Source organism: Miniopterus schreibersii (genome assembly GCF_964146895.1).
Source record: "Miniopterus schreibersii genome assembly, chromosome: 5".
NCBI lineage: Eukaryota > Metazoa > Chordata > Mammalia > Chiroptera > Miniopteridae > Miniopterus > Miniopterus schreibersii.
Genome location: NC_138106.1, coordinates 90,579,999 through 90,606,144, shown reverse-complemented (window position 1 = coordinate 90,606,144; position 26,146 = coordinate 90,579,999). Strand labels below are relative to the sequence as shown.

The following is a 26,146-nucleotide window of genomic DNA, read 5'->3' as shown; positions in this document are numbered from 1 at the left end:
GGAGAAACATTTCCTCTCTCCACAGCACGTGGACAGTCAGGCCAGCACTGTGGAGCACACTAGACAGCACCCAGAGCCAGGACCTACACAGAATGATGTGTTCCTCTCCAGTCTCTTAGCAACAGGGCTGGGCTCTGTAGGGGACACGACATGAAGCCTTGAGGCCAGCAAGACTGTAGGGGTCAGAAGGAGAATTTACGCTACACATTCTAAGACATGGCCATAAGAGCATTCCGGACTGAGCAGACTGAGCAACACAGGCAAAACCCCTGCATGGTCTAGGCCAGCAGCCCAGGACATCTGCAAGAAGGGCAGCTGCATCTCCACTGCAGTGCAGGGGTGAAAAGGCAAAGGAAATGACTCCTTCCTTTGTAAACCTTCCCTGGGCAGATGCCTGTAGGGCCTGCAAAGGGGCTTTGGCACCTGCTCCAGCCTCACTGCAGGTCAGTGCAGGTCTTCCCCAGCCCTCGCTCAAAGCAGACTTTTGTGAGCAGCCAGCAAACCATGAGAGCCTGACAGGGTCCAGAAACAGCTCACCATCCACAGTCACCTGGAATCAGACCCTCTCCTTCCTCCCCCAAGCAACCCTACTCACACTTGTCCAGCTGAGATAAGGTGAAGAGATTCTGGGAATAAGCTTCCGTGCAGAAGATGTTGGCCAACAGAACCTGCCAGAACCGAGGTCAGAGAGAACCCTGGGATCTCTGGGCCACTGGGCTCCCCCTCCCTGGTGACTGACCCCTAAACTTCAAAGAACTACCAAGCAGCTTGGCCGGGGACTAGAGACCTGGCTCAGAAGTCACATAATCTTAGGTTCTAATTTCAGCTGTAAGCCAAACTAGCTCTGTCCCAAGGGCAAATTAACATCTCTGAGCTTCAGTTTCCTCCCCTGCTAGAGGGGCATCATAATTCCTGTGGCCACCGGCTACTGTGAGTCAATGCACGTAAAGACCAAATACCCAGCAGGCACTCAGTGACTGCATCCACCTCTCCAGCAGGGTGTGGAGATAGTCAGGGTGAGGGCCCTAGGTTTGGTATCCTACCATTCACCTCATTCACCCACCCTTTTGTCTCAGGTAGGAAAACGAAAGGCAGTGACCCTGTGTCCTGAGCAGCATGCACCCTCCCATCCCATGGGAGCTTCAGTGCTCACCTCAGGCCACAGTGTCTAGGTCAACTGCTGCATGGGCTTGTACTTCACTCCCCCTCTCTGGGACCACAACTGGGTGCCAAGGCCCTTGACTTGCCCAGCCCCTCCCACTTGATACTCCTCAATTGGGCCATGCCACCCAATGACCCCATCCCCCAAGCACCAGGCCTCATTAAAGTGCAACAGGACGAAGCCCATGGGAGGTGCCCTGTGCGGCTTAGCAGGACAGGGCAGGGCAGGGTGGCTCACCTCGTGGTCATGGTTCCGGAGTCCTGCCCGCATGGAGCGGCTGGCCCGAGACAGCACGGCCGTCATGCCATACAGGTTGATGAGGATGTTGGCCACCCGCTTCAAAACCATCTGCTCCTCCACAATGGTCTGGGAACATAGAGGCCCAGGGTGGAGGCCCATTACCTGCTACCCCACCCCCTCCTACCTCCCCACACACAGGGTCCCTCTCTGGGCACATCTTCACCGATCTCCGAGCCTCACTTTATGCCTCAAGATTGTGAGAAGTTGGCTCACAGTAGCCTACTGTTTTCCATTTACTCTGTCTAGATTTGGGCAAGGGTCAAGGCAAGACCAGGTCCCAGGAGCCTGGCTGAGATGAGAGGCCAGGGCTTAATACAGCCTCAGCAGCAAGAGCCTCAGAGATCAGGTCCTGAGATTCAGGCCATGCTGGGGCTGCCCCTTCCAAATGCAGGGAGCCTTTCTTCACCTGGAAGGTGTTTACCCAGCAGAGGCTCCCACCCCACTAGCTGAGTGGTCCCTGGGCAGACAGCCACAGCCAGCCTTGCCTCCCTATCCCACCCTCCACAGTAAGATTTCTTCCTAAGCCTGGTTCTAAAGGTGGAGACTTGGTAAAACATCATCTCACAGATGCTGGTCCCACCTCCCTGACCCCAAGTTGGAGGGCCTGCCACCCCCAGGTCTGGCAGGGGCCCAACTACCTTGCCAAAGCGGAGTAGCAATGTCTCCACAGTGCGTCCAAAGTAATACACATTCTCCTCGAGCTTCCTGGCACTGTCCTGCAAGCCACAGGAAAGGACTCAGCTCAGCACCTCCTCCCCATGGTGCCCATCCTTCCCACTGGCACAGGGCATGGCAAGGCTCCAGGACCCAGGCCTGACTAACAAGCACGCTGCTCCCCATTGTAACAGGTGGAGATGGGATATCAGCTGTCCCTCAGGGCTGGCTGGTCCTCCCAACACCCCGGTCATATCCCTTCTGGGAAGGAGATATCCGACAGGCTACACCTGATGGGCTCACTCACCACAACACTGGGATGCACAACTCCAAGTTTCCCTGTCAGTCCCAGGTCCACAGTTCGACCCAAGGAGTCCCGAAGCCTCCGGCCAACAGTCTCCAGGACAGTGGTCACGTTGCCCCGTTTAAGTTCACTGCAGAAAGCCCACGGCTCCATGACCTGACGCCTTCCTGTTCCTCCCACTGTCCAGTAACAAAACCCCCACCAATAGGTACCCCAGAGCTCTAAGGCACTCATTCCTTCTCCCTGCCATGCAAAGCCATAAAGGGCCAACCCAGGCCCGATGTGACCTTCCCCCAGTCTGGGCTTGTGGGACACCTGGCTGCAGGCCAAGCCCTGTCGGCCTATCAGAGGGCAGCCAGGCTCCTCGGTGGTGTGCTCCCACCACAGGGAGCTGAGTCACAGCCAGTTTCCAGGCAGTTCTTCCCTGTGAAGTACTCTGGAGCAGGCTCTAAACAGCCTAGTCTCGGCTCCAGCAGTGGTTTCAATTGCCTGGGCCCCAGGACGGCGACTGAGGGGAGCAAGGGAGGGGAGCAAGGGCAGGGGAAACAAATTGGTTTTGTGTTGGTCTTGGGGCCTGGCACATGTTTAGGGGTACCTCTCGTTCCCAGATTCTGGAAACACAGCTCCCTGCAGCATGGGAAACAGGAACCGTCAGGGGAGGGAACCAATGTGCAGGGCAGTGAGGGCTTCCCTGAGCAGCTGACCCTTCTTATCACCCTCCGGTAAAGGCCACGCTCTGAGCCCAGCTTTCAAGGCCCAACACTCACTGGCCAAGGCTCCTGTCCACCTCCCCTTCCTTCAGCCAGTCAGTGAATGGGCTCGGCTCTACAGAGCTACACTGCCCACCCCCTTGTTTTTCCAGGTGGGATCTGAGGAGCAGAGAATAGGAATGGTACCTACTTGATCCTTGCAGTCAGGATGCGGCCAGCGTGCTGCAGGCCCGTCAGGGCGATGTACATCCGGAGAATCTCATTGGTTCCCTGTGGCCAGCAGTACAGAGGTCAAAAGCTACCCCAAAGAATCTAGCCCCAGCAGTACAGTATGTGTGACTGGATGGACTGTGCCACTGCCCACCCACACTGAGGAAGCTATTTGAGGAGGGCTTTTTATAGATTCACTGCCCTCAGAGTAAGAGCCAAGGTCCTGTACAACCTGGCTCCTTGTCTCCCCTTCCGTCCCCTCACTTACTCCATCGCCTGCCCCGGCGCCACCACAACTGGCTTATTTTACCCCATTCGCCTAGAGCTCAGAGGTGAGGTCCTGACTGGGCCTAGCATGTTCTACGTCCCTGTGCTTGACCCATACAGCCCTCCCCTAGGCCTGATCTAAGTCCTTTCTGCCTCTAAGGGCCAAGTGCACTTGCACTTGCTTCATAAGACTTCAGTCCCCTCAGGAGAGGTGCACCTCTGTCCCTCACTCCCTGGTATTCCTGTTTCCTCTGAGGTCAGTCAGTCCACACAATCAAGATCACTAGCACCCCAAAGGTGGGATGGTATCTGAGGTGTTTCTCTGGCCCCAACCCCCCTTTCTTCCCCACCCAGGTCCCTCCCAGCACCTTATACTCATGGGGGGCAGCAATTAGAGAGGGAGAACTGTCGGGCTGGGAAAGCCCTCAGAGATGATCCTCTTAAGCTCCCTCAATATACTAAGAAGAAAACCCAGACCCAGGCACAGCATTCAAGGCACAACCTAGGCGTCCTATGAGAAGATCTCTGCTTGTCCCACCACAGCTGGCAGAAGCAACTTGGCAAAGACCTGCGGTGGGTTGTCAAGAGGTGGTGGGCTCAGCAGAAAGGACCCTTGGAAGTGAGACCCTGAGTGAGTGGCTTGGCCTCTCAGCCTCGTCTTCCTCATCAGCAGAAACGGGTCTAGGCAGGGTTGTAAGGAGGAGAGAGTGCACAAGCCAGTCTGGCCCCAAAACCAGGAGGCTCAGGAGGTCCACGGCAGAGCAAGGCGGAGCTGGCAGCAGGGCACGCACCTCAAAGATAAGCAGGATGCGGGTGTCACGCAGCATGCGCTCATACGGGTAGTCCCTCATGTAGCCCGAGCCTCCAAGGATCTGCAGCGCCTCACTCACGCACTGCCAGGCACCCTCTGAGCTGAACACCTGCCACAGGCATAGGAGAAGACCAGCACAAGGTCATTAGTACCAACTCCCTTCCAAAAGGAGGACCTCAGAATAGGGGCAGAGCGGCTGGGGATGGAATGGGAGGCTTGACAGAGAACTGGGCTTTGAGATGAGACCGAGCCAGGCACGAGCTCTGATTGTCACAGTCTCACTGGGCAACCTCAGGCAAGTCCTTTTCCTTCCTTGACCACACTGACCAACAGTAGTAGGCAGCTTTTCTCAGCTCCCTCTGGCTGTGCTGGGGTTACCTTCACCATGGCAGCCTCGATGGAGCAGTCAGGAAACCCTGGTTGGTCCAGCATCCCCGCTGTGAGGTAGGCCATACTTTCCATTACATAAGCCTTCTGAGCCATCAAGGCAAACTTTTCCTGGAGCATTTAGGGGGAAAAAAGGGAAAAAACAATCAAGAAGCATTTTATACGTGCTGAGAACCAAATCTGCCAACCAGCAGAGAAGGTAATTAAGTCCAAAGCCTTGCACTGCACAAGAGAGCCTAGCCCAAGCATTCACAAAAGGGTGTCACATTCAATCAGGCTTCGTCCTCTCCCCAGTCACTGCGCAGGAGTCACCAGTACAGAAAATGAAAGACACTAAATGCTCACATAGTGAGATCAAAACACGTGCCACTTATACAACCTTCAGTACCTGAATTAATCCAAATTCACTGAGGTGCCTGTTGAACTGTTTCCTCGTGCAGGCATATTCAGCAGTCATTTCTGAGAGGAAGAGCAAAGTGTTTAAAAAGCACCATTTTCTGGTTATCCTAAGATGATTTCCTAAGGCTACCATCACCACCTTTCAAACACTCTGGCAGGAGCTACGTGAAATGCGTGTGCAGAGACCGAGCCCTGAAAGACAGAGCCCCTACTTCCTAGTGAGTCGAGGTGGGAGGAGGGTGTATCCACTCCCAGGGGTGCCAACAGCGTTGGACAGATGTGGAAGCACAGAGTTTGAAGTCAGACACAGGTTTCAACCTGCTACTTTTTCTTACCAGCTGGTAGCTGGGGACAAGCGACTTCACCTCCCTGAACAATCCCACCAACTTCAGAGTTGTTGTGAAGATTACACACGATTCAGGTGGAAGGCGCCTAGCACCAAGTCCGGCCCCCTATCTAGAAACACCCTAGACAGAAGTAGGGGCTGGCGCACACCTTCACAGCTGTCCATCACCAAAGCAGGAAGGCAGTCTGTTTTGAAAACTCGGGCCTACAGCTTCAAACTGAACAGTTGTGAACACAAACTGTGTCATGGGGCCAGCACTGAAGACACCCAAATGAATACGGCAGCATCCCACATAGTCAGCAACCCCCTGCCCCCTATGGACAGTGTTCTCCAAACATTTCCATAGGTATGATCCAATCAAACTGCTCCCCATGGTGGGCCTATAAGGTAAAAAGGCACCCACATTCTGCATCCTCTGGGGAGAGGCTGCCATGAGCACCCCCACAAAGTTCTTGTACTGAGGAATTTCCAGATGGGAAAGAAGTCCAGAGGGCTTTAGGGTCTTGGGAGCAGCTGGGCAGAGTGAGACAAGCCCTGAGCTTGGAGTCTGAGTCAGCTTTTAGGCCCAGGTGCATGCCCTTGGGAAAAACCCTTACCCTCTCTGAGCATCAGTCTCTTCATCTATAAAAAGGAGGTAAGACCCTAAACCAGAGCCTTCCTGTTCCCACTGTACCCTTAACTCTGAAGAACTTCGTAAGCACTCAGTGGTATGCGGCCCCTGGGAAATCCACCATCCGCAGCCAGGGCCCCCTGAATTTCCCACAATGCTAACATAGTAACGATGTTCTGTGCCCAGCAGAAGCCCTTAGGACTATTTCAAGTTCACTGGCAGAGGAAAGTTCAGATTTCAGGGGCCCTGCCAGAGGAACACAGGAGGGTCGAGAGGCTGAGGCCAGGGCTCTGACCCCAGTCCTGCGCCCACCCACCGTGGAGAGCCGCCTACAGGGCAGCACTGGGAGACTAGAGCTGACGTTCACAGCTGTCTGCTCACACGTGGATGCTCGCTAAGCAGCTCTGCTCTTAGTGGTCAGAGCAGCTGCCCATCTCCATCTCTGACGGAATGTCCACAGCCTCCTCCTACCCTGTGAGCATGTAAAGGAGAGGAGTGCTGAAACATGAACACTCACCCTTTGGGGACAGACCGAATACATTCTCTGATCTAAACCAAAGCCCAGGTCCTAAACTTAAGTGAGAACGTTTGCCCAGGTGGCCTGGCTCAGCACCAGCCTGCCCTGAACGTATGACAGGGCCTCCAGGCTGGAGTGGAGGCAGCAGGGGCAAGTCTGCACTGCAGAGGGCTCCTGTCCCTGACTTACCTACCGATTAATTTCTTGAGCATTCCAGCCACAGCGCTGCCCATGCTGAACCGCCCGCTGTTGAGGATGTTCATGGCCACCTGCAGAGAAGCGTCAACAATGAATGCCAACTCTCTTGGAGACAGATTTCAGGGGGTTCATTTTGTTCCTTTATCTATATGGTCTAATTTGCGTATCTTCTGGGTGAGCTGAATAACAATCACACCTATCACTGCACACAGACTGCTGCTCCATGCCAGTCCTTCCGCCTCTACCACCCTAGGTTCGGCAGGCACCAAGCTGCATTGGGACAGGAGTGCTGGCTGAAGGCACTGCTTTGTTCCCTGCTTCACAGCCAGGGGGAGGAGTTCACCGGGATATGAGATACTTACCTAGGGGATCCAGTAAATTAGGACAGGGCAACAAAAAAAGATATTTAAAAATGGGCAATGGATTTGAAAAGACATTTCTCCAAAGATACCACAAACGGCAAATAAACACATGAAAAGATGCTACATTAGTCATTAGGGAAATGCAAACCAAATCACAATGAGATATGACTTCACACACACGAGGATGGCTTTCATTTTTAAAATGGACAATAACAAGTGTTGGTGAGGATGTGGAGAAACAAGAACCCTCATACACTGATCATGGGAATGTAAAGTGGTGCAGCCACTGTGGAAAATAGCCTGGCAGTTCCTCAAACAGTTAAACATACAGTCACCATGTGACCCAGAAATTTCACTTCTGGTTAATACCCAAAAGAACTGAAAACATATTGTTTACACAAAAACTTGTACACAAATGTTCACGGCAGCATTATTGATAATGGCCATGAGGTGGAAATAATACAAATGACCATCAGCCGATAAATGAATAAAAAAAGTGCGTTCTATCCACACAATGGAATATTATTCAGCCTTTAAAAGGAATGATAAATGCTACCACTTGGATAAACTTTGAAAATATAATGCTACATGAAAAGAAGTCAAACACAAAAGGCCACATATAGATTACGTTTACATGATATGTTCAAAATAGGCAAATCCATAAAAACAGAAATTGAATAGTGATTGCGAAGGGATGGGGGGAAGTGGAAACAAGAGGGATGGCACATTTTTTCTGGGGTGATGGAAATGTTCTGGAATTAGACCATGGTGATGATTGCACAACATAGCAAATATACTAAAAACAACCAATGTGTACAATTGAAAAGGGTGAATTTTATGTTACATGAATTATCTGTCAATAAAAATAATAAATCTGACTCAAAACAAACAAGCAAACAAACAAACAAACAGGGTTATGCATTAAAAGAGCCTGTGCTCCCCCAGTGCCTGCTTTCTGATGCTTGCTAGGGAAGAGTCCTGTCCTTACTCAAGGCAAACAAAGCCTCACAGATTAATGAAGGGACCTAGTTCTAACCACACACTCCCTCTTCCAGGAACCAATTTTTCCCTTTTCCACTATGCTGATTTCCCAATGGAGAACCATACATGGTCACCTGGCCAGCACAGGCTGGTCTTCTATAAGCAGGGGTGAGACAGAAAGCCGGGGCCAACAAACTGCACCATGAAACCACACAGCAGTCACAGGGGCTGCTGCTGGCAACTCACCTTAAACCCACCTCCAACTTCTCCCAGAACATTTTCAACGGGCACCATGGTGTTTTCAAAATGGACTTCACAAGCTGAAACACATGACATTAAAGACCTTAAATGCAAACTACTCTGCACTTACCCACAGGCATGAAATGCAATTCACTCATTCATTCACTCTACATCTACTGATAGGACAGTAAAGAAAGACAAGGTTTCTGCCCATGTGGAGTTCACACTTTAGTCAGGGAGATAAGCTATGAACAAGATGTTACAGCACTGTGTAAAGTGCGACGGATGAAATACATCTAGCACAGGGACAGGTTGGAGGGGAGTGGGTAACCCTATTTTTACTAAGGGTTTATGTTAGACTTTTCTAAGGTGCGATCTGAAGGATGAGAAAGAGACTGAGACAGAACAAAGAAACCAGGCAGCGCAGCACTTCCTAAGGCCCCCACTGCAAGGGGGAATGTCGGTCCCATTTCACTATGCTTTAATGCAGCAAACCCTGCACTATGGCTCTGTGGAAAGAGATTTGCCTCTCCCTACCCACATTGCCAGGCTTGGCCATGTGACTTGCTGTGGCTAGGGGCACGGAGCCCATCCAGCACAAGCAGAGAGGCGTCCGCTGTGTTGATCCAGTCTGGCTTGGCCACTTGCACTCTTAGGATCTGCTGTGAGAACTCGCTCCACCACATTCAAGAAAACATATGGCATGCCTGAACCCAACACACAGCACCCGGGAACTACAGGAGAAAAATAAATGCCGAGTCCTGGGTGGTTTCTCAGGTGAGTTACTGCAGCAATGAATGACTAGCAGACCTTACAGTGAGGACGCACCTGGCGTGTTGAAGGAACTAGAGGGCAATGTGGAGAGAACAGTCAGGGTAAGCATGGCAGGGGTGAGGGGAGAGGCAGGAAAGGCACAGAGGCTTCTCTACTGTGTTCTCTGTAACAGTGGGCTTCTGTATGTTATATCATAAAGAAACGATAGCTCCCAGCAACTAATGCTGGAGAAAAGGCAGGCTCGGGACAGGGAAGTAATGGCTCAATACCCAAGCAGCACCCAAACCCAGTGTGGGCAACCAGGTCTGCTAACCTTCTATTCTATGATCACAGCTGTGTTCAAACACCCTGCTGGTAAAATATGATGAAATACACATCTCTCTGGCCACTGGGTCTCATGTATGGCTTAAGCACATGGGCTGTGAGGCCCAGGCCTTTCTCCTAACAGCTCTTGATCCTTCACAGGCTGCTGAGTGTGGGGAGGACCTTTCTTCCCTCTCTGACCTCATCTTCTGCCACCCAATCCCCTCTCACAGAGCCACGGCATAATCCCAGTGGGCACCACCTACCTAGACTTCAGTACGGACAGTCCCGCACAGTAGTGCACAGTGGCAGCCCTGCTCTCTCCCTCCACCCTGGTGGTCACTCTGGCTACTTCTTCCCCACCAGCACACTGAGCTTTCTTATCTCAGGGCCTTTGTATCTGCTCCTTGCTCTGTTAGAACATTCATTACTCACAGGCAGCACCAGTCATGGTGGTAATGTCATAACAGCAACCACCAGCATCTCCAGCTTCCAAGTACACTCAGCATTTACATACATCGTAACACTCCCTTCTCATGTCACCTCCACAAGGTTCTATTACCATCCCTTTCGTTTAGGTGAGGGAACTGAAGAAGAACAAACTAGCTTGTTCCAGGTCACAAAGCTTCTATGTGCCAGAGCCAGGCTAGAGCTCAGGGCCTCTGACACTCCCCCCACCCCAGGACAAGCAGATGTCATGGAAAAGACCACCATTCAGAACACAGGGTCCCTAAGACAAGGTGGCAAACAGAAGTGGGTCTGGAGGTGCCAGAGCAGCATGCAGTACCCTGCAGCACATACTCTCCATGATCTGAAGTAGGAGACCCACAAGGTAGAGTCCTGTGAGGACTCCATTGCATCCTGAGAGCCACTCACAAGACCCAGCCTCAGTAAACCAAGTGCTCACCAGGGGCTACAAGCAGGTCTGGACAGGTAGAAAGGGAATTGAGAGAAGGGAGGAAGTTCCAGGCAGGGAATAAAGGGTCTCTTGTAATGGAATGTTTACCTAGGACACCCACTGCCCTTCTTGTATCCACTATGCCTCCCTCCAGTCTTGTGGAGCCCTCAAGGCTGAGAGCTCCACAAGACTGTAACTGTCTCACTAATCTTGAAATCATTGATGCTCAGCAAATGGAACGGTACACAGTCACTGTGGCATTCTTTTTTTTAATTTAAATATAGTTGGTATACAGTATTATATTGGTTATATTAGTTTCAGGTGGACAATATAGTGATTCAACATTTTTTAACTTACAATGTAATCATCACACCAACTCTCCTAATCATTTGTGCAAAATTGTCACATTACTGACTGTATTTCCCTTCCCCTTTTCACTCATCCTCTCGTCCTCTCCCTCTGTTAACACATCTTTCGTCTCTATTTCTATGAGTCTGTTTTTCCATTTATTTTATTTTTTTAGACTTCACATATAAATGAAATCACTTGGTATTTGTCTTTCTATGCCTCACTTATTTCACTTAGCATAATACCCTCTAGATCAATCCATGTTGTTTAAATGGAAAGGTTTCATTCTTTTTATTGCTGTTTAAGATTCCACATATATACACACCACATCTTTACCCACTCATCTACTGATGGAAACTTAGGCTGCTTCCATATATTGGCTATTGTAAACAATGTTGCAATGAATATAGTGGTGCACAGTCATTCTTTTCAGAACCAGAACAAACAATCCTAAAATTTATATGGAACAACAAAAAACCCCAAAGAGTCAAATCAATCTTGAGTAAGAAGAACACAGTTCCTGGTATCACGCTCCCTGATCTCCAACTACACTGGCAAGGTGTAATTATCAAAACAGCATGGTACTGGCAGAAAAACAGACACATAAATCAGTGGAAAAGAACAGAGGGCTCAGAAATCAATTCATTTATACAGTCAACTAATCTATGACAAGGGAAGTAAAAATACACAACGGAGTAACGACAGTCTATTCATCAAATGGTGTTGGAAAAACTGGACAGATAACGCAAAAAGGTGAAATTGGACCACTTTCTCACATCATATATAAGAATAAACTCAAGCCCTGGCCGGTGTGGCTCAGTGGACAGAGCATGGGCCCCTGCACCAAAGGATCGCGGATTTGGTTCCTGCCAAGGGCACACACCCAGACTGTAGGCTCAGTCGGGTGCATGCGGGAGGCAACCAACGGTTGTGTTCCTCACAGTGATGTTTCTCTCCACCCCTGCACCTTCCACTCTCTAAAAATCGATGGAAAAATATCCTTGGGAGAGGATAAAAAAAAATAAGTAAGGAAAACCAATAAATAAATAAATAAATTCAAAATGGTTAAAGACTGAAACCTCCTATAATAAAACATAGGAAACAAACTGAGATCAGTCTGAGTAATATCTTTTTGGATACCACCCCTTGAGCAAGGGAAACAAAAGCAAAAAGTAAACAAATGGGACCACATCAGACTAAAAGGCTTCTGCACAGTGAGGGAAACCTTCAACAAAAGAAGACAATCTACTGAATGGGAAAATATATTTGCAAATGATAAGGGGTTGATATAAAAAATATGTATGAAATTCATACAACTCAATCACAAAAAATAATCTGATAGAAAAATAGGCAAAGAAAATAAGATATTTCTCCAATAAGAACATATAGAGAAAAGATGCTCAATATCACTAGTCACCAGGGAAATGCAAATCAAAACCACAATTAGATATCACCTCACACCAGTCAGAATGGCTGTTATAAAAAGTCAACAACTAAGTGCTGTGAGAATGTGGAGAAAAGGAAACCCTGGTTCGCTACTAGTAGGAATGTAAACTGGTGCAGCCCCGTGGGAAACAGTGGGGCAATTCCTCAGAAACTGAAAACAGAACTACCCTATGACCCAGGAATTACACTTCTGGGTATTTGTTGAAAGAAACAAGAACACTAATTCGAACAGATATATGCACCCCTATGTTCACTACAGCATTATTACAACAGCCATTGTGGCATTCTTAATTTAATGTTGCTAAAATGCTTACGTACAATCAAAACTACTTAAATCTCATTTTATCTTGGCACTCGGATGAGGCTAAAGGGTCTCTCTCTCTCTCTCTCTCTCACACACACACACACACACACACTTACTGTTGGAGCCGCGGATACCCAACTTATCCTCAGGCTTCCCGTTAGTGATTCCACCAAAGTCTCTCTCTACTATAAATGCTGTCATTTTGTCTTTTACTGAGCTGTCAGAATCAACAACGTTGGTCTTAGCAAACACTGTAAAGATATTGGCAAGTCCTCCATTGGTGATCCAGACCTGAAGGAAAATGAAAGAAATTTGGAGAAAACCAAACTATCACGAGCCACTTCTAAGCCCCATCTCTGCCACTAGACACTTCAGCTACCCATCAAATTTCAGGCTCGCATGTAAAGCCGTTGGCTCTGGGGAGGTCACCTGCATGAACAGAAGACAGAGGTTCAACCCAGTCTCTCCAGAGCAAAGATTTTCCCAAGAGACATAAGTAGCCATGGGTGTGAGTGTGTGTGGGGGGGGGGGGGTGCAGAAGAGCAGCCAATGGTACTAAGATAGTTCAAGCCCTCGCACTAAACAAAAAGGTTTCCTCAAGAAAGGGGGACGGGACAGAAAGGAGCCAGAAGATGGGGAGGAAGAGAGGAAGGGAGAGGTAAAGACGGAGACTTCTCAGCAAACTGCAACGTATGGAACTTATCTGGATCTTAATTCAAGCAAATGGTTTGAAATATAAAAAGGTATGAGATAATCAGAGAAAACTGAATGCTGACCAGATAGTAAGAAATTATAAATATTTTTAAATGTGATAAATGGTATTATAACTTTGTAATGGTCTTCCTTTTAGACATACGACCTGAAACAAGTATGGATGCAATCTAGAGGCGACGATGCTGACAGAGAAACAGGACTGGCTAACAGCTAGCAATTGCTGGAGCTGGGTGACAGATACATAGAAGTTCACTGTACTGACCTTTTGTATGTTTCAAATTTTGCATAATAAATTTTTTTTTTAAACAAACACCCAACAGCAGCTCAGGGAGGTAGTTGGTGCTCTGGAAGCATGTAGACTACGGAGCCAGAACTCCTCTGTTCTAATCCTGGCCCTACTTCTAAGCACAGGATGTCTTCTTCCCAGAAAAGAAAGTAGTATCTACCCAAAAGGTGAAGGTCAAAAGATGATGTGTGCGCCCTTTGCAGTCCCTGGCGCATGGAAGTGGTCAGTGAGTGGTGGTGAAGGTCATGGTGGAGGCCAGGGGAGGCCATGGAGCTGTACCTTGGAGCCGTTCAGGATGTAGTGCTTCTTATCCTCAGTTAACAAGGCCCTGGTCTGGATGGAGGCAGCATCGCTCCCACTGCAGGGACAGAAATAGGCTGTTGAGGCAAGTAATGCTGGAAATCAAGAAGAATAGTTTGGAAAGTCCCAAAATAAAGGTTTTTACTTTAATATAGGAGTTGGCAAACTTAAAAACAAAGGGTCAGCCCGGCGAGTGTGGCTCAGTGGTTGAGCAGCGACCTATGATCCAGATGACCGGTTCGATTCCTGGTCAGGGCACACGCCAGGGTTGTGGGCTCCTTCCCATGCAGGAGGCAGCTGATCAATGACTCTCTTATCATTGTTGTTTCTCTCTCTCTCCCTCTCCCTTCCTCTCTCTGAAGTCAATAAAGACATATTTTAAAACATAAATAAAATAAAATAAAAAATAATATAAAATAAAGGGCCAGATTATAAATATATTCAGCCTTTCAGGCTAGAGGAGGATACCTGTCCCAACTCCTCAATTCTGCCACGGTGGCATGAAGGCATCACAGACAATTTGTAAATAAACAGGCGTGTTCCAGTAACACCTTCTTTACAAAAACCAGTGGCAGGACCTAGCTGGCACTGCTCAGTGGTTACAGCGTCAGCCTGCACACCACAAAGGGTCGTGGATTCGATTCCCTGTCAAGGGCACATACCTGAGTTACAGGTTCGATCCCTGGACCCAGTTGGGAGGCAACCAATCAATGTGTCTCTCACATCAATGATTCATTCTCACACACTCTCTCCTTCTCTCCCCCTCCCTTCCACTCTCCAAAAATCAGTAGAAAAATCATCCTCAGGTGAGGATTACCAAAAACAATACAAACACACAACAGGTGGCAGGCTGGATGTGGCCAACCCCTCGTTTATCACATCAGATAAAAAAGTGGCAGTGAAAAAAAAGTGAGCTTAGGTTTAAACATGAAAATGTGTGCTCAAAATAGATTCATCTAAACTCCTGTGAGGACGCGCTCAGGGCACCCCAGAGTCCCAGGTGGAGGGAAGCGAGACGAAGTGCGGTCCAAGAACAGACTTGTCATCAGAAGTCCTGGCCCTGTGCCAAGCCTTGCTATATCCCAGCTGTGTGACCCTGAGCTTGTCATACCTCACTGAACTGTAAAACAGGGACACTACCACCCACCCTCCATACGCTGAAAGTTGAATGCAGGTGTTGCAAACCACAAAACAATTATTTACTAGGTGTATATTATCTCACTTATAGCTCTCACCGGACAGAAAAATAAAGAGAACTGGAAAGAAAAGTTGCTGAGTTGACTCTTGGAAGATTTCAGAGACAGAAGAAATAAAAGTCACCACCTATTTAGCAAAAACCACAGCCCTCCTCCCAGTGTACCCTGGAATATTCTGTTCCAGGGCAACTCATACCCCGCAGACCTGGCTGGCTCTGTCAGGCAGAAGGCGGCAATGTGCTCCCCAGATGCCAGTTTGGGCAGGTATTTGGCCTTCTGCTCCTCACTGCCGGCCAAGATGATCCCCTAACAAGACACACACAGGTTGAGTTTAGCTGTGGGGAGAGAGGACTGTGAAATACGCTTGCAGAACATGGCTTCCGATGGAAATACTTCACACAAGAGGAAACACCCTGAGTCAGAGCTGCTGGAAAGTATGGGGAGCCAGACTGCTAAGGACCCACCCACCCTGAAGTGCACACTCCAGTTTGGCCTGGGCATGGAGGCCCAGCAGAGCTTTGGGGTCAGACTCAAGGATTTTCATGACAGCTTCTGTTTCCTGGCTGGATGGTCTTGGGTAAGGGATGTCCCTTCTCTGAGCCTCCATCTCCTTACCTACACACAGGGGATAATCCTACCCAATGGAGGAGTGGTTTAGATGAAAAAACGTGAAGAGGTGGGAAAGCTAGAGCCATACCTGGCATAAAAAAGGTGTTCATCAATGTCAGAACTGTCCCACCTCCTTCCCACCCACTCTTCCCACAAGGTGACTGCTGGCAGCACACACCCTTGGAGTGAGGGAGCCAGGCATGCTGCGCACTCAGCTCATTTTGGTTTCTACACTGAGCAGAGGCAGCCAGAGTAATTGGACTGTTGATAAGAATGGTGTGACCCTGGACCTGCCATGAAATGCGCTGAGCCCAGTAGGTGAGGGAGACGTGCAACAACAGCGGGGAGGACATGCTCAGGCCCTAAGTGAGTGACACAAGGGCTCCGTGGGGGAGGCTCACACCCAGCCTGAGGTGAAGGCAGGCTCCATGAAAGCAGCCTCGGCCTCCAAGGACAGGTCAAAAGCAATGGGGGCAGGAGGAGGATTCAAAGGGAAGGAACAGTGTGATCAGAGAGCTGCTGCTTGTGTAGGGACTGAGCACTATGCAGCAGGCTGAGAGAGGATGTGTGCAGATTAGCAACTGCAGGCAAGGGCACAGGAGCAGGCTAGGTCCCCTCCAAGACCCTGAGACAGTAAGCAAGCACAATTCACTTCCTGAAGGTCTTCTGGAGTCACAGAATGCATATCAAGATACTTGACCTTGAGGCCGATAGCCTGGTGTGCTGCCAGGGTCACAGCGATTGAACAGTCCAGGCTGATAATCTCCCCTAGCCGCGCGTACATGGTGTTAGAGAGGCCCAGGCCACCTAGAGAAGAAACAGACCAGCTTTATTTGTGGCCAGCCCCAAATTCCTCTCATTAAAGGCAAATGGCTTTACTGGTCTTTTCTGATTATAAAAGAATATCAGATCACCATTTTTAAAAAATCACAATACAGAAAGGTACAAAGAAAACAAAAGTCACCCATAAACATCACTCACCATTTCTATTTATATCCTGTCAGGCTTTTTCTAGGCATATGAGCATATATAGATATATATTTTTAAGACAACAGTATAATCTATAATACAAAAATATAAAAATATCTTTACATTACATCGTTTAATATGTTGTGAATATCTCCTGTCAGATACAGATCTTTATAAATGAAAGAACTTTCCAGCATCTCATTCCAGTGCCTCATGGACTCCAGGACAGAGATTTTTCTGCCATGGCACTACTGACATTTTAGGATGGATCACTCTTTGTCATGGGGACTGTCCTGTACACTGTAGGATATGTAACAGCATCCTTGGCCTCCACCCACTAGATACCAGAAGTTTCCCCTCCCCACAGTTTCAGCAACCAAAAATTCTCTAGACATTGTCAGATGTCTCCTGGGGGACAAAATCACCCTGTTGGGAATCACTGTTCTGGAGTAAAAAGACAAAGACTAAAGAAATAAAAACAAAAACTCCACCAAACTTACATATTTTGCATTTCATCTTCAGCTTCCACAGGTGGCTGGGTGACCATATGTGCATCTCACAAATGATAAACTGAGGCCTAAGGTCATGTAGCCAAAATGTAGCAGGGCTGGGCCCTGAACTCAGGGGGGTGTGAGGCGTTGGCACTGGAGCCACCATTCACACACAAAGGGAAGGCTGAGTCCCTGCAGAGATGCGGACTAGCCCTGCCTGGTGTGTAGTCCATGAGTTCAATGGTGGTACCCAGGGAAGGCTAGGGCTCTGCAGTATCACTTCCCCCTTCCCAACTGTTTCAATCAAAACACTTTTACTTATTTCATATACTGAGGGAGTCAGTTTTGTTTGTTAAAAAAATTAATTCCAATGCTTTCCCCCCTGGAAAGTTATCACTAAAGTCATGCGGACAGCAATCACATGGGGAAGGGGGACAGGTAGGTGGAGATTGCCGGTGGAATAAGAGCTGCAGGGCAGGAGGAACCATGTCAATAGGACGGGGACAGGACAGGCTGGGGTGGCCGCAGGGAACCAGAAAGGAAATGCAGGCTCAGTTGGTAGAAAGGCCTCCATTTCCCTGTATGGGAGTTTCCAACCACTCTTTAGAATGTTCCAGGCTGGAAACAGGTCCCCAAAACTTTTGGGGCATGAACATAAGGTTGCTGCTGTCTTAATTTCCCAAAGGGAGGGAAAATGCCCCAAATGCGACCATTATCATCTCATGAAAGAGCATTTACAAACCAGAAAGTACGACATAAAACAAGAATAAGGGACAGAAAGTTGTGCTTTTTCATAGCAACACAGGAAGGCATGTGTACACCCCCAACACATGCTGGCATATAAGACATGCAGATGTAAAAAGATGTATCCCAATTTTACACAAAAATTGTTGGGGAGAAAAATTAAGTACTTTTCATCCATCAAGAAATGACTTAAAAATGACCTTGAAGAGGAAATGTATGTTACTATGAACCTGGCTCTGTCCAGAGGCTCTCTCCTGGTATTTATTTACTCCAAGCACTCATGTTTTCCAGTGGATGACAGACCAACCGCCACTCTCCAGCTCTAGCCCTACCTGCTTGCTAGTCTAATATTTGATGCAGCCCATGTGTTATGGCATATAATTCCCTTGTCACGTGTCAGTTATAATACCGACAAGTATCAAATATCTGGAAAGAGAGCAGTCTCCCCCACCTCACTCAGGCTGCGGATTTCTGTTAAGAAACAGGATGTGTACCTTCTCCCTGCAGAGGTCTGTGCTGTGAATTCCACTGCTAGGGGGAACAGCCCTGATTACTTTATGTCTTCTACATAAATGGGTAATATTTTTACACATTTGGAAAGGTATTTCGTAAGATGACAAGATAAGGCCATTTAACAGTTGAAAGCAAAGCAATAAACATACATATAAACTAAGATTTAACCTGATTAAAATATGCCTCAGAATCAAGGAAATTAGGTATCACACTAATTTGTCCTAAATTTTCACATGTCTTAGACGGGACCGGCTCCAGACTGGGTATAATGGGTACTTATTCTACAAACATTGAGGCCCCCCACTGTCGCTGGCCAGGTTGGGGCACAGGGGGAGGGCAGTGTAACTCTGGTCTCTTAGGTAAAGACAAACCCTGGCTTCTGTGACTTGCTGTGTAAACCTAATTTAAAATACGGCTGGGAAAATGCCCAAAAACCTCCCAATGAACAGCTCACACCCATGAAATATACCCAACCCTTAAAGCACCACTAACTCTCCCCTAAACTCCTGCCCCATAGCTGATCCAAGCTGGGAGCAGCCCCAGCTAGCAAAGGCTCAGTGAAGTGGGTACAGGGTGAAGGCTGAGCGCCTAGAGCCCACACTTTTACGTCAAAGGGGCCTGAGAGTAAACACTGTGTGTGGGTCTGCATGCTCATGCATGCACATGACTGTGTCCATCTCTCTGAGACACTATCTATCCCTCTCCCCATATACACTTCTTGCCTGTCCCCAAAATCCCACAGAATTAGGATGACCACCTCTGGATTACACAAAAAAAGAAACAAGTGATCAGCCAAATCTGGTAGGGCAGAATTAGCCCAGAATCCTGAGGAAAAAGGCAAGGTCTTTCACTTGGGAGCTGAAAACATCACTATGATGCTCCATGGATGCTGTGCACAGTCCAGATGGCACAGGGCCTGCTCAAAGGAATCCCTGTAAAATCCTCCACAGGCCACAGGTTTGAGAACAATTCAGTCTGTTTAACACCGACACAGTCATTACAGCAAAACTGGACACTTATTAGCATTAGGTCTGTAATGCACACTTCTCTATGGACCAAGTTAGTGTTTTTTAGATGCACCTTGTGCCCTACACCATATGCCTTGCTCCTCTGCACCAGGATGAGAAGCCAAGCCCAGTGGACCTTGGCACCTGAACTCTCACCACACGGTTATTCCTCCAACATGAAGGGCAAGTGGCTCCAGGGACAATTCCTGTGCCCCAAAGAACAAAAAGGGCTATACAGTAGAGATGACACTGAAATCAGCCAGTCTGCCTTCGACATCCCCTCCTCCATCACCCAGAGACCCAGCAAGCACAGTTATTGCAGTGGTCTCGGACCTATCTCAAAGGAAGAAGCCCAGAATGCCACTTTCTGCCCACAGCCCCAGCCAGTCCACACACAGTCACTAACCAGCCACCCAGTATTCAGCCAATGACAAGTGTTTTTATTAATTCCAGCAGTTTTACAGCTCGATCTTGGACATACTACACTTAAAGGCCACCCTTAATGTAGACTGGTAAAACCACAATGGAAAGTAGTCTGGTGATTCCACAAAAAAATTAAGAATAGAGCTACCATACAACCCAGCCATCCCTCTCCTGAGTATCTACCCGAAAAACTTGAAAACATGTATTCGCAAAGACATATGCACCCCTACATTCACTGTGGCATGATTCACAGTGGCCAACATGGAGACAACCTCAGTGCCCTGCAATAGAGGACTAGGTAGAGAAGATGTGGGACATGTGCCCAATGGGATACTACTCACCAAAAGAAAAGATGAAATACTGCCATTTGCAAGAACATGGATGGACCTTGAAAATATCATGCTACGTGAAATAGTCAGAAAAAGCTAAAAACCATGTGATTTCTCTCATATGTGGGGTATAAAACTGAAACTTGTAGACATGGCAGTGTGGTGGTTGCCAGAGGGAAAGGGGTGGGGGTGAAGGGGGCCTAATATATGGTGAACGGAGAAGATATGACTTTGGGTGGTGGGCACACAGGGCAATATCCAGGTCTTGTAACATAGAAACCCACACCTGAAACCTATATGTTCATATTAACCATTGTCACCCCAATAAATTTAATTTTAAAAAAACCCTCAAAAAAAGACCACCTTTCCCAAAAAGAACTCTTTTTGAACAAAAATAGAGCACTTTCTTAAGAGCCAACCAGCAAGGAGATGGCTTCCTTTACTTACCATATTCTTCTGGGACTTGCATCCCAAAAAGCCCCAGGCTCTTCAGTTTCTCCAATGTTTCCTTTGGGATTTTTCCCTCTTGGTCAATTTTTCGAGAGTCCACTGCCAACAGGAAATATCTTGATTAAACAAAATATAAGCTACATTTATACAAATACAAATAAACAGAACAATTTTTGTATAGTATACAATCCCAATTTCAAAAACTTTAAAACTGGAAATTATCTAGTCATGGTCATTCAGCATGTGTTCAATTTTATCTAATTATGCCAGAAAGATCTGTATTTTGAAAAATTACCAATACCAGGTTATACTGTTTTGTGTTCTGGGTGCTATTGACATGGATATATTCATCATGCAAAACTGCAGCAAAATAAACATTTATAAGATGTAAACTTTCTGCATACTAAATTTGAATTTTAAAAAATCACTACCATCCAGAAAATTAGAGAATAAGTACACAACTCCCAGAACAGCCCTAAAATGTTAGGCTAGAGAGCCAAACTCAAGGCAATGTGTCTAGGCAGTATGTTTTCAGGACCCGGGGTCTTTCACCACAGTCCACGGGTTCGATAACAGTTCAGTCTCTTTAACACCAATACTCACATTCATTACAGCAAAACTGAACAAGCACTAGCATTAGGTCTGTAATGTACACTTCTGTATGGATCAAGTTAGTATATTTTTAAATTGCCAACAAAATAAACATCATCACTAATATAAATCTTAAAAACCACCATTACTTACACTAACAAATGTTTATACACATGGGTCCCCAAGTAGAGTCCAAATCCTCATTTTCTATTTACTTTCAGTTTTATGACATATATAATTGTCACACAATAAACTGCACGTTTAAAATATATACTTTCAACTTCTGACATCTGTTCATATATGAAATCATCAAAAAACATTTCCTTTTCCACCAAGTTTCCTTGTGCTCCTTTGTGACTAGTCCTTTACATCTCCATCCCCTGACAACCAAAATTGTCCTTCTTATCTATAGACTAATTTGCATTTTTTGAGTTTTCTATAAATGGAATCACAAAGATGTATATTTTTGTTCTGGCTTCTCTGACTCAGCATAAGATCTTGAGACGTCTCTATACTGTGGCATGTATAAATCCTTCATTACGTTTTATTGTTCAATATTCTACTGAATGGATGTAAAATCATTTATCCGTTCACCTCCTGATGGACATTTGGGTGGTTTCCAGGTTTTGGCTATTAGAAATAAAACTTCTACTATAAACATTCATATTCAAGTTTATGTGTAGCTACATGTTTTCATTTCTCTGGGACCAGTAGTTTGGAGTGCAATGAATGGGCTGTATAGTATGGTATGTTTAACATTTGAGAAATTGTCAGTTCTGGGGAGACTTCTGCTTCCATCCAAGATAGAGCAAAAGGGGACTGGAGCCCTGGCTGGTGTTGCTCAGTGGTTAGAGCATCAGCCTGCACACCAAAGGGTCACTGGTTCGATTCCCGGTCAAGGGTACATACCTCGGTTACAGGTTCACTCCCCACCCCTGGCTGGGGCGTGTGCAGATGGCAACCAGTTGATGTGTCACTCTCACATCGATGTTTCTCTCTCTCTCTCTATCCTCCCCTGCTTCCCTCCCTCCCTTCTACTCTCTCTGAAAAGCAATGGAAATATCCTCAGATGAGGATTAAGAACAACAAAAAAATTTTAAAAGGGGGAGGACTATAAATACATAGGATTGTAAGAAAATACTATATGCCAAGAAAATGGACAACATGGGCAAAATGGATAAATTCCTGGAAACATACAATCTGCAAAACTGGAATCAGGAAGAATCAGAAAAGCTGAATATACCAATAACAACTAATGAAATTGAAGCAGTAATCAAAAAACTCCCAGCAAACAAAAGTCCTGGATCAGATGGCTTCACAGGCAATTTTACAAACCATTCAAAGAAAAAAATAATCCCTACCCTTTCCAAACTATTCCAAAAAATTCAAGCAGAGGGAAGGCTATCAAGCTCATTTTAAGAGGCCAGCATTATTCTAACTCCAAAACCAAATAAAGATACAATAAAAGAAGAAAATTATAGGCCAATGTCCCTGATGAACACAGATAGTAAAATTCTCAACAAAATATTAGCAAACCGAATCCAGCAATATATTGAAAAGATCATGCACCATGATCAAGGGGAATTTATTCCAGGAATGCAAGGTTGGTACAATACTCACAAATCAATAAATGTGATATAGTACATTAACAAAATGAAGGGTAAAAATTACACCATCCTGTCCTGGCCAGTGTGGCTCAGTGGTTGAACACTGTCCCATGCACCAGGAGGTCGCAGGTTCAAGTCCCAGTCAGGGCAAATGCCCAGGTTGTGGGCTCAATCCCCAGAGGGTGCATTCAGAAGGCAGCTGATTGATGTTTCTCTCTCCAGAAAAAGCATTTGATAAAATCCAGCATCCATTTATGATAAAACCTCTCAGCAAAGTGGGAACAGAGGGATCATACCTCAACATAATGAAGGCCATGTATGACAAACCTACGGCCAACATCACAATGGGTTAAAAACTAAAAGCATTTTCCTTAAAATCAGGAACAGGACAAGGATATCCACTTTCACCACTGTTATTCAACACAGTACTGGAAGTCCTAGGTACAGCAATAGGTAAAAAGAAGAAATAAAGGGCATCCAAATTGGAAAGAAGGAAGTAAAACTTTCATTATTTACAGGTGACATGATATTGTACATACAAAACCCTAACCCTAGCCCTAGCTGGTTTGGCTCAGTGGTTAGAGCGTCAGCCTGAGGACTGAAGGGTCTCGGGTTCAATTCTGGCCAAAGGCATGTACCTCAGTTGCAGGCTCGATCCCCAGCCCCGGTCAGGGGAAGGGGGTGTGTGGGAGGCAACCAGTCGATATGTCTCTCTCACATTGATGTTTCTCTCTCCCTCTCTCTCTCTCTTCCTCCCTCCTTCCGTCTCTCTCCCCCTTCCACTCTCTCTGAAAAGCAATGGCAAAAATGAAAAGCAATGGCAAAAAAAAAAAAAAAATCCCTAAAGACTCCACCAAAAGACTACTACATCTAATAAATGAACTTAGCAAAGTAGCAGGATACAAAATTAATATTCAGAAATTGGTGGCATTTTTAAATACCAATAATGAATTATCAGAAAGAGAAACTAAGAAAATAATCCCAATTATTATTGCAACAACAAAAATAAGGTACCTAGGAATAAGACCTTTACTCAGAAAACTATGGATCACTGAAGAAAGAAATTGAGGAAGATATAAATAAGTGGAAGAATATACGAGGTTCATGGACTGGAAGAATTAACATCATTAAAATGTCCATACTGCCTAAAGCAATCCATAGATTCAATGAAATCCCTATTAAGATACCAACGGCATATTTCACAGATCTAGAACAAATACTCCAAAAATTTACATGAAACCAAAAAAGACCCTGAATAGCTGCAGCAATCTTGAGAAAGAAGAACAAAGTTGGAAGGATGACAATACCGAATATCAAATTATACTACAAAGCCACTATTCCAAAACAGCCTGGTACTGGCATAAGAACAGGCATAGAGACCAATAGAATAGAACAGAGAACCCAGAAATAAATCCATACCCACTTGGTCAATTAATATTTGACAAAGGAGACACAAAAACACAATGTAGAAAAGAGAGCCTCTTCAATAAATGGTGCTGAGAAAATTGGACAGGCACATGCAAAAAAATAAAACTAGACCACCAACTTACATCATACACAAGAAACTCAAAATGAACAAAACACTTAAATGTAAGTCATGAAACCATAAAAATCCTAGAAGAAAATATAGGCAGTAAAATCTCAGACATCTCTCATAGCAATATTTTTGCCAATACATCTCCTCTGGCAAGTGAAACAAAGGAGAAAACAAACAAGTGGGACTACATCAAGCTAAAAAGTTTCTGCACGGCAAAGAAAACCATCAACAAAATGGAAAGAGAGCCCACTGTATGGAAGAACATATTTGTCAATGATATATGATAAGGGGTTAATTTCCAAAATATATAAACAACTTATATAACTCAATACCAAGGAGACAAAAGATCCAATTAAAAAATGGGCAAAGGGCCTGAAAAGACAGTTCTCCAAAGAGGACATAGAGACGGCCAATGTTCAATGTCACTAGACATCATAGAAATGCAAATTAAAACCACAATGAGGTCTCACCTCACACCTGACAGAACGGCTACCATCAACAAATCAACAAACATTAAATGTTGGCGGGAGTGTGGAGAAAAGGGAACCCTAATGCACTCCTGGTGGGGATGCAGACTGGTACAGCCACTATGGAAAACAGTATGGAGTTTCCTCAAAAAATTAAAAATGGGAACTGCCCAGCAATCCCACTTCTGTGAATATATCCTAAGAGTACCTAAACATCAGTAAACAGCCCAAGTGCCAATCAGCAGACGAGTGAATAAAAAAGCTGTGGTACATTTACACAATGGAATACCACGTGGCTACAAAAAACGAAAGAACTCTTACCTTTTGCAACAGTATGGATGGAACTGGAGGTTATTATGCTAAGTAAAATATGCCAAAGAGAGAAATAGCAGTTTCATATGATCTCACTTATATGTGGAATGTATTGAACAAAATAAACTGACAAATAAGAACCAGAGGCATGGATGAATACATAGAACAGCGTGACAGCTGTCAGAGGAGAGGGAGATGGGGGGATGAGGGAACGACTTGGTGAAGAAGGTGAAGAGCCTGGCTGGGTGTGGCTCAGTGGTTGAGCATCGACCTAGGATCCAGGAGATCATGGTTCAATTCCCAGTCAGTGTTCATGCCCGGGTTGTTGGCTCGATCCCCAGTTGGGGACATGCAGGAAGCAGCCCATCAATGACTCTCTCATCACTGATGTTTCTATCTCTCTCTCTCCCTCTCCCTTCCTCTCTCTGAATTCAATAAAGATATATTTAAAAACAAAAAACCCACAACAACTTAGTTTTTAAAAAAAGGTGAAAAGATTAGCCAAAGAACATATATGCATAGCTCATGGATACAGACAACAGTGTGGTGACCACCAGAGGAACAGGGGGTGGGGGTTGTGTGGAGGTGGGCAAAGGGGGGAGGATGGGGAACATCTGTAATAGTGTCAACAATAAATCTTTTATAAAAAAGGAAAATTCCAGAAATAGAAATATATACAGAAGTGGAATTTCACATCACTGTAAAAATAATTTTTTAAAGATCAATTGATGTCCCAATACTAGCATAAATCAGTAATTAAAAATTTAAAAACAATTTATAGCAACATAAGAAAATGTTTAAATACTTATGGAAATGTTTTTATAAACCATCAAGAAATGTTCAGGATCCCTGGCTGGGTGACTCAACTGGCTGAAGCATCATCCCGTGCACCAAAAAGGTTGTGGGTTCAATTCCCAGTCAGGCACATATGGCTGGAGCCGTACGGGACGCAACCATCTCTAACTCCCTTCTCTCTACAGAAGTCAGTGAACATATCCTTGGGTGAGGATTAAAAAAAATTAAAAAAAGAAAAGTTAAGGAGTCCTGGCCTGGTAGCTGATTAGAGCAAT

The 26,146-nt window shown here is 46.2% G+C and overlaps 1 protein-coding gene across 2 annotated transcripts in view; it reads right to left on the bottom strand.

The window, feature by feature from the left end:
* Positions 1 to 26,146, bottom strand: part of ACAD9 (acyl-CoA dehydrogenase family member 9) — a 54,148-nt gene that overhangs the window by 3,509 nt on the left and 24,493 nt on the right. Inside the window, exons 3-17 of one of the 2 annotated variants that reach the window (XM_081138986.1) lie at positions 20,560 to 20,661; positions 16,337 to 16,443; positions 15,233 to 15,333; positions 13,811 to 13,889; positions 12,648 to 12,822; positions 8,465 to 8,538; positions 6,871 to 6,946; positions 5,194 to 5,264; positions 4,797 to 4,916; positions 4,399 to 4,527; positions 3,321 to 3,400; positions 2,424 to 2,550; positions 2,101 to 2,178; positions 1,400 to 1,528; positions 596 to 668 (exon numbers count right to left, since the gene is read on the bottom strand). In XM_081138986.1, coding sequence (XP_080995112.1) covers positions 596 to 668; positions 1,400 to 1,528; positions 2,101 to 2,178; positions 2,424 to 2,550; positions 3,321 to 3,400; positions 4,399 to 4,527; positions 4,797 to 4,916; positions 5,194 to 5,264; positions 6,871 to 6,946; positions 8,465 to 8,538; positions 12,648 to 12,822; positions 13,811 to 13,889; positions 15,233 to 15,333; positions 16,337 to 16,443; positions 20,560 to 20,661 — 1,521 coding nt within the window. Of the gene's footprint in view, positions 1 to 595; positions 669 to 1,399; positions 1,529 to 2,100; positions 2,179 to 2,423; positions 2,551 to 3,320; positions 3,401 to 4,398; positions 4,528 to 4,796; positions 4,917 to 5,193; positions 5,265 to 6,870; positions 6,947 to 8,464; positions 8,539 to 12,647; positions 12,823 to 13,810; positions 13,890 to 15,223; positions 15,334 to 16,336; positions 16,444 to 20,559; positions 20,662 to 26,146 lie in introns of both variants that reach the window. The other variant, XM_081138987.1, reaches the window with a different exon arrangement.